The sequence below is a fragment of the Mirounga leonina genome, unplaced genomic scaffold (genome assembly GCF_011800145.1).
Source record: "Mirounga leonina isolate KUSES-001 unplaced genomic scaffold, KU_Mleo_1.0 Mir_115, whole genome shotgun sequence".
NCBI classification, from domain to species: domain Eukaryota; kingdom Metazoa; phylum Chordata; class Mammalia; order Carnivora; family Phocidae; genus Mirounga; species Mirounga leonina.
This window is the reverse complement of record NW_023270268.1, coordinates 10,075,159-10,089,214: the sequence shown is the minus strand read 5'-3', so window position 1 is coordinate 10,089,214 and position 14,056 is coordinate 10,075,159. Positions and strand designations below refer to the sequence as shown.

The following is a 14,056-nucleotide window of genomic DNA, read 5'->3' as shown; positions in this document are numbered from 1 at the left end:
TCTTCACTGAGACCGACAATAATGTATGCTTTAATCAACAGAAGTTATAATCAGTCGATCATAAATGGTTCTTCGTCTCCCCGGAAGCACTTACCTCTTCAAGAAGCCGAGTGACAGCATCTATGTCATTATACGTCTTAGTCATCTGGCCAACTCTTTCAGCACATAAAACTGCAAGAAATAAAAGTGGCAATGAGCTACCAAGGTCACAAACCGGCCAAACAAATGACCCATCTAATAAAAGCAGTCTTCAAATCACGCCTGCATGTCGGGCACAAAGGGTCGCTGGTTTAGCCGGGTTCGACCCACACTGCGCTCAGCACCACTGGATTTCATTGCCCAGTTCCAGGAAGAGCCTCAGGGGGGCTCAGGGGATGGGGTAACTTCCAATCCTGCAAGGTTCTGACGTGTGTGCGCGCGCATGCACGTACGCGTGCACGCACTTCGTGGTGGCGCTGGGGACAAGGCGCTGGAATAGAAAGGGGTCTGGCCTCACATAAACTCAGCAAACTGAAATGGGTCAGCAGCAAAGCCACCCGTGTGTGAATGATCAGAAAACATCTCAGGGTCTAGACCTTGCTAACCACAGAGACCCAACCACACGGACAGAGTGGGATCCTTTAGAAAGCGGCTATCGGTATAATTACTAAATAACAATCTTAGCTGATCATTTCATAATGCTGCAGCCCTTCCCCTCCCCTCTCCAAATGGCCTACATTCTAAGGCTATGCAACCAGTTTCCCTACCATGAAAACTAGGGTCATAGATTCTTTTTAATCAACACCAAAAGGGTTGATACCATTCCTGCCATACACAAATATGCATGCACGCGCACGGAGTGATATTTCACCACATACATAATGGCCTGTGGTCATAAGAGGCTGCATGCAGACCACTTTAGGACGTGTGGGTCTTTTTTCTCCTTCTGTTGGAGAAAAAGGTCGTGCAATGAAAGAATACTTTAGTCTGTGGAAAAATTGCATGGTTTTATTTTAAATCAATGGCAAGGAATCGATTTGCAATTCCACAAACACCTAGAAGGGTATCACAGGTTTTATCCTGTGGAGGAAGGAATGAACGTAAATGGGTTTAGGACCCAAGTGTAAAATTTTTTAAACTTGCCACTTTTGCCCTAAATAAAGTCTTGGTAACTCTTTATAACTAAGACTCTACAAAATAATTCCTTAAGAGCCAAAGACTTGATTTCAGCTTTCATAATGACCCACATCCAGTAACAGCCCAAGCCAGGCAGTTGGGAATTAAGTGTATTACTAAGCCAACCTCCGTAGCATTGCTAATGGCAGGCAAGCTGCAACAGGAATGCAATAGGTCTCTAAATATTTTATTAAATGCAAGTAAAGATCACCCTGGTGAATGAGCTCAGAGAAATCAGATCCGTCGGAATGATTGCCTAGCTTAAGGAGACCTGAAATCTGGTTCCAAATCTGAAACCCCCTTCCAGCAGCTCTCTCCTCCACCCGACACTTCTCTGGGAGCTGGAAAGAAGTAAACTGCATCCTCGGGCACTTTCCTTCCCTCACCTCCAGTGGGGGCTGCCGGCTTGGAAACGGGAGGGAGATTCGTAAGAGTTGGTTTAAACCAGAATTTAATTTGATGGAGGTGGAGTCCAGCTCAAACTGCTGTAAATTGTTCGTCAGCGCGGGGTCACGAGAAATCCTTACGTGAAGATTCCTGTGCCGCTGCAGCTGTTAGTTTTCACACTGGACAACGGTGCTCTGCGGCAGTGTTGCAGGAAAAGACGCGGGCGGGCCCCCAGCCTGCTGGCCCCGCAGACAAGCATCAGCATGCCGGGCTCATTAACCGGAAACAGACCCCAGCAGGAACAAAAGGCCTCTGTGCTGAAACCGGTGTTGCGACTGGGGGCCTGCTTAGTGCCTACCCCCCCTTAACTTAGAGGACCGAGTCCTCTGCTGCTGTGGAGAAAAAGAAAACTGGGCTAATACTTGAATCGGGCTCCATGTCACCAGAAGGTGAGAGAGCAGGATTCGGGGCTGCTTTTTTCCCCCAGGATTGTATTAATCAGAAATCACACTTACATTTTTTAAGCTAACTTTTTGAATTAATCATGTGTAGTTAATCATGTGTAGATAATCACATGCAGATGTAAGAAATAATACTGAGATCCCTTATACCCTTCACCCAGTCTCTCGCGGTGCTAACATTCTGTAAAATTATATCACAACCAGGGAGGGCACTGACCTGATACAATCCATGAATCTGACTCGGATTTCCCCAGATTAATTCTTACTCATCTGAGTGTGCATGTGTGCACCCACAAGTGACTCGTAAGCTCTAACAATCCTATTACCTGTGTAGGTTCATGTATCCACCACCACAAAGATCGCTCGTGTTTCCTTTTATAAAGCTCATTTAAAAAAAAAAAAAAGCTTTAACGTGCTTTAACCATTGACCCAGTAAGATGTACACTTGGACCAGTGGTTTTTTTCCAGCATTAACCAGTCAGACACATATTGCTGCCATGCACACAGTGACAGGAGGGCAAGTGTGACCTTTCCTGTTCAGTTAGGGATGCAGAGAGACCTTCCAAAAGTCCCCAGGCCTTTGACAGAGCCCAGCTTCGGAAGTCAGGGGTATAAATGAAAAACCACTCTTGACCCCGAGCTATTAAAGCATGTGCACTGTTATTCCTGTTATGTTTTTATAAATACAAATAATCCCAATGGGGAGAAGATGTACTGATTTATAATAAAAACACAGGAAAAAAAATTAGGACAGCCATAAAAATATTGACATTTAGATAGCATTTCAAATTTTATTTATTTATTTTTTTTGTAGTGACCGTGTACTGATGGGGAAAAATATCACTTAAAATGTTTTTCAGGAAGTATACAGTCGACTACAATATAGGGTCCCGGGATCCTCCCTGATGCAGCTTTTTAGAGAAATTAGTAACAGAAGCAGCAGACCTTTACTGAGCACACTTCCTATGGCCAGGCCATGTTTAATAGCCCTCTGTATGGATTATCAATAAATACAACAGGATAGGAACTTAAACTCGCCCCATTTTAAAGTGGGAAACTGAGACCCAGAGAGGTTAAGTAACTCCTCTGATGTCAGCTTGCGAACTGTGGTGAATTTCAGTATCAGCAGAGACTCCCAGCAGGGGCAGCAGTTCACAGGGTCCCTGCTATGTCCGGGGGATTTAATGTGCTTTTTCCTTCATCCTCATGGCAACCCTGCAGGGTAGGTGCAGTCATGGTGGCCATTCCACAGATGAGAAAACTGAGACATTAAGGACCCGACCAAGGTCACGACCAAAGTCACAGCAAGTGAGGCTGCGTGGCAAGGACTGCGCGTCGGCCAGTCCGGCTCGCGTCCTGAGCTAGGGAGCCATAGACGATACAAGGGTGAGGCCGAGCCCAGCACACATCAACAACATTCAGGAAGCAGAAACAGAGCAAGAAACATCTGTGGTGTAGGGGAGAGATCCCTGGCGCCGGGGCTCTGAGGCTTAAGTTTCCATACGAGACTCTACTAAGGTCATGAGGCCCAGGACAAGTCCTGTAACTGTGTGTCTGGATTTCTCTTCCAAGAAATGAGGGGGTAGGGGTGAGAACAATGAGGTAGGAAAAGAACCAACAATGCCTCTAAACAGTAAGACAAGTACAGACTGCACCTTCCAAGCACCGACTTTCTAGATATTCAATCTACAATAAACCATGGTCCTGTTTCTCTCTCCATGGGAACAACATTCCAAAGGGAGGTTCCAGTTCTGACCAAGGGAGCGCTTACAAATCAATCCACTTCCACTCAAAGAATGTTCAAACACCAAAGTAAAAGGACAGCCACAAACCTCTATAGTAACATGAAAAAACTAGGGTCTAAATCCTAGAAAAAGAAGTATGATACACCTACAGTAGCAAAGCAGATACACCGTACACATAGCACCCCCCTTGCCGTATCCAACGAACGTGGATCAGGCGTGCAGCAGGCTCTGTGCTGACCAGGACACAAGACCTGCGCCTTCCGAGGCACACAGAAAACAGGCCGCCCACGTGCCCCATCTGGGCAACACTGGGCAGGGGCCCAAGGTGTGCGAGGCCTGGCAAGTCCCTTTAAGGAGTCCGGACTGCCATGCTGGGAGAGCAGAAGCCACTGGAGGGTTCTCAAAGAGAGAGTGTCCATGTAAGAGCTATATTTCAGAAAAAATTCCAGCTACAGTACAGAGAAATGGGGGGGAAGGGGTGGTCAAGGCTGTTGATTAACTCAAGGCAATCCTAAATGGCTGTGAAAATAGAGAGGAGTAGTCTCTTTTCTTGAGAGTTAAGAGACAGGACAGGGTGGGAGGTAAATCAGAAAGATAGGATTTGGGCTTCTGGCCGGGACAGGGGGACACAGGCACTCCATTTCCTAGGCCTGCTGTTCCCCAGCAAGACAGGCGCATGCGACAGAAGGTCAGAAGAATGATGGGACTGCCCCAGCGCAGTCACTGGCAAAGGGGACAGCGGCTGAGGTCACCACGGGAATAATGCGCCAGGCAGAGGGCCACGCACAACCCCCTGCAGCAGGAGACCCACCACAGCAGGAACGCCCTCCCAGGAGCTGGAGGTGCCAAATCATGGTTTGCAAGGAGAAAAGAATCCAGTGCCTATCCTTGGGTGGGCAGGTGGAATCATGAAGCCAGATTGGAATGAGTGGCCCTGGGCTGGCTGAGCAGAGAGAGGGAGGCCTGTCCTGGGCTGTTGGCTAACTGGGGGAAGGGCAGGCGGCTTTGGCTGAAAATCAGCAATGCAAACTTTATGCAAATCAGCAATGCAAACTTTATGCAAATTAAACCGGGCCCAAAACAATCTTGGGAGAATAAATCCTGGCAGCCATTTTACAGCTCCCGATCACAGACATGAGATGCCAGCCAAGAAATCCCCAGTATCTACAAGCGGGCAGGCCCTGAAGAGAGACGAGGCCCTGCTTAATTCGGAGATGTAGCCAGTGGGAAGCTCACGGTGACGCCCTGGGGCCTGAGAGAAACCCCCACAGGGAAGAAAACAAAGGGGCCAGGGGCAGCAGGGGTGGGGGGGTGGGGTTCCAGGGTCAGATCAGACGTGGGCAGGGGAAGGAGCCGCGGGGCCGCAGTGGGAGAAGGGGGCAGGGGCGGGGCAGGCGGTGGGGCGGCCGGAGAGGAAGTCTGACGCAGAACTGCAGGCCTCACCAGTGAAGTGGAGGGCCAGAAGGTTCCAGCACACAACCTGCTCTCCCCAGGAACCCATGCCTTCTCATCACATTAATGGGCTCGACAAGGGCCCCTTGACATTTTGGCCTTATCAGACTTCTCCAAGAAACTCTGGTTGGCGGCCCTCGCCGCTCATTTATGTACTGCACTGTGGTGGAAAGATTCTCCTGAAGCTGTGTGACCGATTAGCTCTCATCACTTCTTAACCTGATTTTGATAACATTTCTCCTGTGTCAGTTTTACATATCTTTGGAGGAAATAAATGAATGAATATTTTGCACACATACAAACGTGTGTGTATATACAGACATAAGTGCACGTATATATACAATTAAATTATAAATATGTGTGTGTGTGCACGCATGCCAAGACCTCAGGAGACACTGCTCCCTTGTAACACAAAGACCAAGTCGCCAGTATCCATGAATAGAGAGGAGATATTCATGACTGCCCACTATATTTGCATTTTGGGTTGTTTGGTTATGTGTTCTAGCTTATTCATAGGTCATTTCTTTAAATAATTAGAACATTGTTTTTCAACTTATTTTAGAACCTGATTCCAGTCCCCTCCCTGATAATTTCTCCTCTTACCTTAAAATTTTTTTTAAAAGTAAATTTTATTTTCTGTAATATTTATAAAAACCCTAAACATTGAATAAGCTTTCGATATGCCCAGTCGAGACAGGGGCCGGCAGTTAGGTGTCAGAGAGAATGGTCCACAAATCAGTGGGTTATCCCTCTCTCACTCTGACCAGGAACAGCAGCTGTCAGTTGAAAAAGCATCCCTACAGTCCCGCCGCCCCCATCCTCCAGCAAGTAAACCTAATAAGTACTTACTATCTGCCCTGCCCCTGGCAAGGGGTGAAAGGTTCAGAACCTGAAAGCCACAGGCTAAAAAGATGCCCCCCCCCCGAGAAATTCTAAGTGAGTCACCACCGGTGCTAAGTTTCCAGGCATTACAAAATAAATGTCCTTTATTTAAAGCTTTATCTACATGCTTTTGAATTTGGTTTGGCTTGGTGCCGCATGTGCCTATTTCCTCCTGCAGGGACCGTCTCTCACCGGCTTTTCCATCTGGGGTGTTCCTGCTCCTCCCCGTGCTCCAGCAGGACAACCGGTCCACCACTGTAAAAACTGCACCTTTCCCAGTCAGTCCTCCCTTGGAAGACAGCTAGCAGACTCCCAGACTGGGTGGATCTGGCAAAGCACTTTGATGAGGGGGACATCTTTATATTTTTTTAATTTATTTATCTGAGAGAGAGAGTGAGCAGAGCAAGCAAGAAAGAACACGAGTGGGGTGGTGGGGCAGAGGGAGAGGGAGAAGCAGGGTCCCCGCTGAGCAGGGAGCCCAACGTGGGGCTCGATCCCAAGACCCTGGCATCATGACCCGAGCCCAAGGCAGACGCTTAACCGACTGAGCCACCCAGGCGCCCTCCCTGAAGGCAGGGAGACATCTTCATTTATTTATTTTTTTTAAAGATTTTATGTATTTGACAGAGAGACAGAGATCACAAGTAGGCAGAGAGGCAGGCAGGCAGAGAGAGAGGGAGAGCAGGCTCCCCGCTGAGCAGGGAGCCCGATGTGGGGCTCGATCCCAGGACCCTGAGATCATGACCTGAGCCGAAGGCAGATGCTTAACCGACTGGGCCACCCAGGCGCCCCAGGGAGACATCTTTAAATGGCTATTCTGCCCCAGTCACCTCGGCCACACAGTGGGTTAGACACATGTGTCCCCATACTTTTTGGCAGGGAAACTCAGGCTCTGAGAAGTCAGATGAATGGCCTAAGGCCACAGCCTTTACAAGTCCTTTAGGCCCCTACCCAAGAGAAAGGAAAACCTATATCCACACAAAACTTGTACACAAATGTTTACGGCAGCCTTACTCATGATAGCCAGAAGTGGACACAAACCCAGATGACCCTCTCCTGGTGAACGGATAAACAGAACGTGGTACATCTGCCCCCCTGGAGAGCTACACAGCCTTCCTTCAAAAGGAATGAAGGATTGGAACACACAGCAAGTGATGTACGCTCAGAAGCAGCCCGAAACAAAAGACCATACCCTGCAGGATGTCTTCCTATGCAGTATCCAGTACAGGCAAATGAGACAGAAAGGAAGCAGCTTAGTGGTGGCTGCCGCCGGGAGTGGGAATGGGAATGGGACTAGCTGTGAGCGGGCATGAGGGAGCTCACAGAGGGAGGGCATACACATGTTCTAAAGCGGGACTAGGGTGATGGTTGTACAACTCTGAGAATTTCCTTAAAAGCATTACACGGGGGGCGCCTGGGTGGCTCAGTCGGTTAAGGGTCTGCCTTCGGCTCAGGTCATGATTCCAGGGTCCTGGGATCGAGCCCCTCGTCGCGCTCCCTGCTCAGCGGGGAGCCTGCTTCTCCCTTTCCCCCTCTTGTGCTTGCTTGCTCTCTCCCTGTCAAATAAATAAAATCTTAAAAAAAAAAAAAGCATTACACTGTCCATTTAAAGTAGCTGAGTTTTACAGTCTGTAAGTTATACCTCAATATTTTAAGTTACCAAACAACACGTAAGTACATATACTGGGACTACATAGACTGTTCCAAACACTGCCCCACTATGTGGCAGTGTAAAAGCCTTCTTTTGTTACCTCGATCCCTGACCGAGCCTTCCCCAGACCACAGTGGTGCACTCAGACAGCAAGTGATTAGCAACAGCAATCCCCCACTCCAAACCCGCCAAGGCACACAAATGTACTTTTACTTAGATGACTTCATTTAAATTTGCTCAGGGGATACATCTGTAAGGAAACCGAGAGCCACCTCAGTCCAGTTTTTGAAAAGAGGGACTCTTTCACACAGGACTCTGGGATCATGACCTGAGCCAAAGGCACACGATTCATGACCAAGCCACCCAGGTGCCCGGTTGAATGTAATTTTTACAAATGGCCCACGTCCCCTCCCACCTGGGCTATGGAAGTCACCCGAAGGCAGTGGAGTCTTATTTGGGGACCAACACATAATTGATACTCAAAAAAATAGGAAGATTTTGTTTTCTCCCAGACCAGTCTTTGGAAAGAAAGGCTCGTGTCTAACCGACACCCCAGACAGGGGTGAAAACATAAAAGCCCCAGTGTATATCTTGTCACCGCAAGAGAAGCAAATGTCCCAGAGAATCGCCTCCCCCTCCCTCCCAGCTCCCTGGGGGGTGGGGGCGGGGAGGAGAGAAGCCATCTGGAAAAGGGCAGTCTCAAATCCAATGTGACACAAAGGGATGATGAAGGAAACTGCTGAGAAAGAAGCAGAGTTCAAAGGAAAGGCATCAACTAATAAGCAGCCGTGCAAGGTGCTGGTTTGTCACCGCAGCCTCGGAGCTGGTCTCAGGGACGGAGCGGTGGCAGAAGCCAAGCCCACTACAACAGCAGTCTGTCGGGCCACCGCCAGCGTGGCGCCCGGTCTGTGCGCTGGGGGGTGGGAGACGGGCAGGGCAGCACTGCCAAGAGCACAGACCTGACAGTACAGTCTGGCTACATTTAGCTGCTGTTTTACTGGCTCACCTTCCCTTCCGAGGTCGGCTGAGAGCAGAGCACCACGGCAAGCTCCTGAAGAGGCAGGGCAGAAGAAACGAAACGACGGCTGAGTCTCTGTAACAAACATGACAGCTGCTACCCTGGCCATCTTACAATGGACCCAGCACAACTCCATGACATAAATATGATCCCCATTTAACACACCAGACAGGGAGAGAGGCCAAGTGGCTTGTCCATGGACATAACCACGGACTACTGGATGCCATAATCATCCACCCCACCCTAGGCTGGAACACTCAGTGTTGATCTCTGGTGTCCTTCCGTCATTGGGATATTTAATGAGGGCTAACTTGGTGGTTAGCAATGGCTCACTGATGACTGCTCACCACACGCTGGTAGTCTGCCAAGTGCTGGAGGGCTACCATCTCCTTCGGCGTTTATATTCATCCTAGGAGGAAAGCATTACTGCTGTCCACCCTTTAGACGTGAAGAAACTGCCCAAGGTCACAGAGCTATCATGGGAGGCCCTGATCGGTGTGACCCCCATGTTGGCACACTTAACCCTACCCCATCTGCTGAGCAAATACATGAATCTCACTCTTAAGCAGGTAAGATACTTGCATAAATGGGCATAATAGAGAAGAGCAAGCAGGAAGTGCCAGGTGAGAGATGCTGTTGGGAGTTCAGATACAAGAAGACTGGGGATGGCAAGGGGTTGGGGACAGGGGCCAGAAGTGGACAGAGCAGCAAGGGGACCCCGAAAGAACACAGGCCCTAGGTGAGCCTTGTCCCTGACCAGCCCTGGGGTTATGCTGGTAGCTGCACCCCAGGAAGAGGACCACCCTGAGCAACTGACATCACTGGAGGCCTGCATGGGGTGGCCGTGGGTACCACCAACCGAAGCCCAGGCTGGAGACCAAGGTCATGAACTTCATGAGCAAACGATGCTGAGGCCACGGGTCAGCTCCTTCCTCCTGCGTGACCTACAGGAGAGAGTCCTATAAGGCTCACTCACATGCTGCTGGCCATCCTGTGTCAACACAGACACCGGGGCGGGACCCTGGCGGCGCCTGCTCTGGGGCAGACATCACAACCACCTCCCATCCAGCCCAGCCCTCCACCAGCAGCCCGAGATTTCCCTCTCACACCGGAGGAATGTGCTGTTTGTGCTGCCTCTCAAGCTTCGCCTTGGAACCAGCCGGAGAACTTGAACAGCCCAGCAGGGTGCAGCTATGCACAGAGTCCCATGGGGCCGGCCCAGGGCTCCCCATCAAGCTCCAACTAGGTTCCCACTGCCAATTGGTGTTTTCTCCATCTCTGCGTTTCCGGATGATAATTACTGGTTAGTGCTCAACACCTGAAAACTGCCCTTTGTGCAAAACACTGATGTGGCCCCTTACATCCTGGCCATCAGCGGCCGCCTCTGAGGACGGGACACAGGCTCTCCTGCAGCCCGTGGGCTCAGAACACCAAAACCTGCTTTGAGAGCGCTGGGTAAACCCCAGAGAATTCCATATGCTCTTTTCCAATCCTGCCACCCTGCCAGGGATCGGGTGAGGAAACTTGCAGTTGGGTAACAGCCTCAGGAGTGTCCAGATGAGAAAACAATGACGAAATCAGGCTTCCTCAGGCACTCCCTTGAGAAAGCGGTGGGAATCTGCCGCACAGCAAACCACCAGGAAGCAACCACAGAACTTCACTCTTCGCCAGTGCTTTCCTGGCGCCGATGCCAGCACCCTGCTTGGCACGAGGCGGCACGACCTGCGACTTCACTCCAGCAGCACTGAGCCCCGCCCCCTGCCCGCTCTCACCCCGAGCAGAGGGGCCTGGGGCAAACAAGCCGAGGCCTCCTTCAAGAACGCCACGCAGCCCAAAAGGGCTTCAGGTCAATTCCGGGTCTGCGCTGTTCAGGTCCTCAGTGGGCAGAAGACACAGAGCGCAGACATTTTCTCTGCTGAGGACAGTAAGAGCCAAGCCGCCCCTCGCAGCCGCGTGGTGTGAGCAAGCTGCTTCTCCTGGGAGCCCGGTGTCCCTGTGAGCACCCACTGTGTGGGTTAGAACGATTGCACGAGATGAAGCCAGGAAGGGCCTTCGACTCCATTAGCTTCGTGCCTGGCTGTGCTGGCAGGCAGACCCCGGGCAGGGTGACGGAACCCTGGACAGCGACAACCCAGCTCAGCCTCAGGTGATTTGACTGCAAATGGGAGTAGCATTTATTTCAAAGGCTGTTTTGAAGGTTAAAGGGTGACTATCACCCCCACAAGGTGACCGGAAGAGAATGTCTCCTGTATCCACAGTTACCAGAGCAACCCAAATACTAAATCCATCCTTCAGTTGTCAACCAAAAGCACCGCTTTTAGATCAGTTAACAGGGAAGAAAACCACCTAAACCAGTTCAGAATCCAGGGAACAGTTATGTCCACATCCTGCACATAATTTCATTATTCAAGAGCACTTCTCTTCCACACACCGGACTTGCTTCCCATTAACTCAAGACACAGGTGGTATGACAGCGACTTGCTCTGGGACACAGGACTGGCCACAGAAACCAAACCTGCCAGACCAAAACTCCATCTTCTGGTCTATGCCCCAGACTTCCTTCAGGCCGGGAGCCAGTCTTGTGAATTTGATTTTACAAAGAAAACAGCACCTCGGCGATAAAGTGTCTTCTTTTGAGCTTACTGTCCTGAAATTATTATTATTATTATTATTATTATTTTAAAGATTTTATTTATTTATTTGAGAGAGAGAATGAGGGAGAGAGCATGAGAGGGGGGAGGGTCAGAGGGAGAAGCAGACTCCCTGCCGAGCAGGGAGCCCGATGCGGGACTCGATCCCGGGACTCCAGGATCATGACCCGAGCCGAAGGCAGTCGCTTAACCAACTGAGCCACCCAGGCGCCCCTGAAATTATTATTAACACTTCACCCCTCCAGGACACCTATAAACATTTCACTGGAGAAAGGAAGGAGATGGGATGGGAAGGAGCAAAAGAGAATTTAAATCCATCATGAGATGGCAAATATAGAGCAGTGCCTCCCTTGAATGTGATCTTAAAGTAGGGGACCTGTGTTAGGGGATGCCAACAAAGACATGTGACCACCATCAGTTGACCTGAGGGTTGGACCCGGGCACTCGGAGGCTCCCCATACCCTCCTTGTCCTTGGAATGTGGGTTCCGCTTGCCCTTCCTGCTCCCAGAGGCTGCTCCAAGGTCACAGCCTGGAGATGGTGATGTGGTGTTGAGAACACCTGTGCAGTATACATGACTGAACTCAGTTAAGGCCTCTTTATAAACTTCTAAGGCTTGGCAGGCAGGTGTGGGGATCCACTGTCTTTCAGCTGCCCAAGGGAAGCCTCCTATGAAAGTTCTCTTTGCTTATAAAACCTGCCACCTACCCATCTGGAGTGGCCTGCCTCCTTCTTCATCTCTCCCCTACCCACGGGGAATGGGGGCGGGTTTCAGATTACACCCAGGAAGCTCCAGATGGGGCTGCGAACCAACACCCATGGTTATCTATGAAATGTGGACCAGCACAGGACAACCTACATTGGAATCAGCCAGAGGGCGTGTTAAAACCCAGTCTGCCGGGCCCCACCCCAGGGTGTCTGGCTCAGCAGGTTTGGGGCAGGGCCCGAGAACGTGCATTGCTAACACAATCCTGGGTGATGCTGATGCTGCCAGGCAGGGACCCCACTTTGAGAACTGCTAGCAAAATGGTTTAAGAGCAGAGGGTCCTTGAGCCGTTCTACACAGGTTGAAATCACTTACTAGCTCTATGACTCTGGACAAGGTCACGTAAGTTTCCTCTTATAAAATGGAAATTATAACAGCACTTAACCTCATATGGTTGTGTTAAGGATTAAATGCACAAATCCATATAAAGTACTTAGAATGTAAGTACACGACAAACATAGGGTCTCATCATCATCATCTGGCTCACAGTTTTTTCCTTAAGGTTAAAAATACGGATACAGGAAATATTTGCAATACAAAATGTTTTTCTTCTCTTGACTACACTGTAAGACACTGCTCCAGAACCTTGTGTAGCCTTTAATTTAGAATCCTATGGTTCAATGACTGGTTTCTAAAATCATCTTACTATGCTTTACGGCGACTGCTCATCCCACACTTTCATCTGCACAGGAAGCCCCGAAAGATCTTGTTAAAAGGTGGGTTGTGACTCAGTGGGTCTGGGCCCGAGAGTCTGCATGTCTAACCAGTTCCCCGGTGATGTGGGCACACGGGCCACACGCTAGGGTTCCACAGCTGTAAGGGACATCAGCTGATCCAGGTAAACCTACAAGAGCACATGAATGCCTTTCTCCTGAGCATTTTCAGGAACCTGACTAATGCACAGTCCCCATCGACCAGCCACTTCTCCTTTCACCTCCACCGTCTCCTTTGTGAAAGGGTCAGGTCAGACACCGGGCCTCAGCATGGAGTTCCCTGGCTCTCTCCTGCTGTTCCCTTTCTCCCATGTAATGCTTCTGACAGTCCCTGCTTTCTCCCATGTAATGCTTCTGACAGTCCTGTAGGTAAAATGGGAATATTTTCAGGACAGAAACCTCAAAAGAAAAACCCTGCTGGTATATGGCCGACTATAAATAATTTTTAAAATAAAAGTTATGTTGAGACATGAAAATAGAGAAGAATTTTGAAAAGGTATTCACATTGTTTTTACTCAAGACCTAAAGAACATGCACGCACTCACTGTTTAAACATCCAATTGCACCCCAAAAATCCCTTTCCCTGGGATTTCTCTGGGTTGTGGGCAAAAGTCAAAGAAGCCCAACTAGGAAATTCACACCAAGCCTTTGGGCCTATTGTTAATTTAACACTCTCCCACTTGTCCAAAAGCAGCATCCCTCTGATAGAGCCCGATGGTGGGTTCCCAAGGTGACTTCAACATCAGCCTTTTCTATCTGGAATACTTTTCTATTTGGAATAATCCTAGGGGCACCTGAGTGGCTTAAGCATCCGACTCTTGATCTCCGCTCAGGCCTTGACCTCAGGGTTGTAAGTTCAGGCCCCAGCATGGAGCCTTTAACCAATTTGGGGCACCTGGGTGGCTCAGTCAGTTAAGCGACAGACTGTTGATTTCAGCTCAGGTCATGATCTCAGGGTAATGGCTCCCCGCTCAGCAGGGAGTCTGCTTGAGATTCTTTCTGCCCCTTACTATCCACCCCCTGCCCTGCCACCACTTACTCTCTCTCTCAAATAAATTCGGAAGGAGGGAGGGAAGGAAGGAAGTGAAGGAAGGAAGGAAGGAAGGAAGGAAGGAAGGAAGGAAGGAAGGAAAGAAAGAAAGAAAGAAAGAAAGAAAGAAAGAAAGAAAGAAAGAA

General features: G+C 49.6%; 1 protein-coding gene across 12 annotated transcripts in view; it reads right to left on the bottom strand.

Annotated features, from left to right (window-relative positions):
* The window catches only part of TRAK1 (trafficking kinesin protein 1), a 175,818-nt gene that overhangs the window by 41,896 nt on the left and 119,866 nt on the right, over positions 1–14,056 (bottom strand). For 7 of the 12 annotated variants that reach the window (XM_034992723.1, XM_034992764.1, XM_034992709.1 and 4 more), the window contains one exon: positions 95–171. In XM_034992723.1, coding sequence (XP_034848614.1) covers positions 95–145 — 51 coding nt within the window. In that variant the 5' untranslated portion in view covers positions 146–171. The other 5 variants (XM_034992731.1, XM_034992740.1, XM_034992677.1 and 2 more) reach the window with 5 other exon arrangements.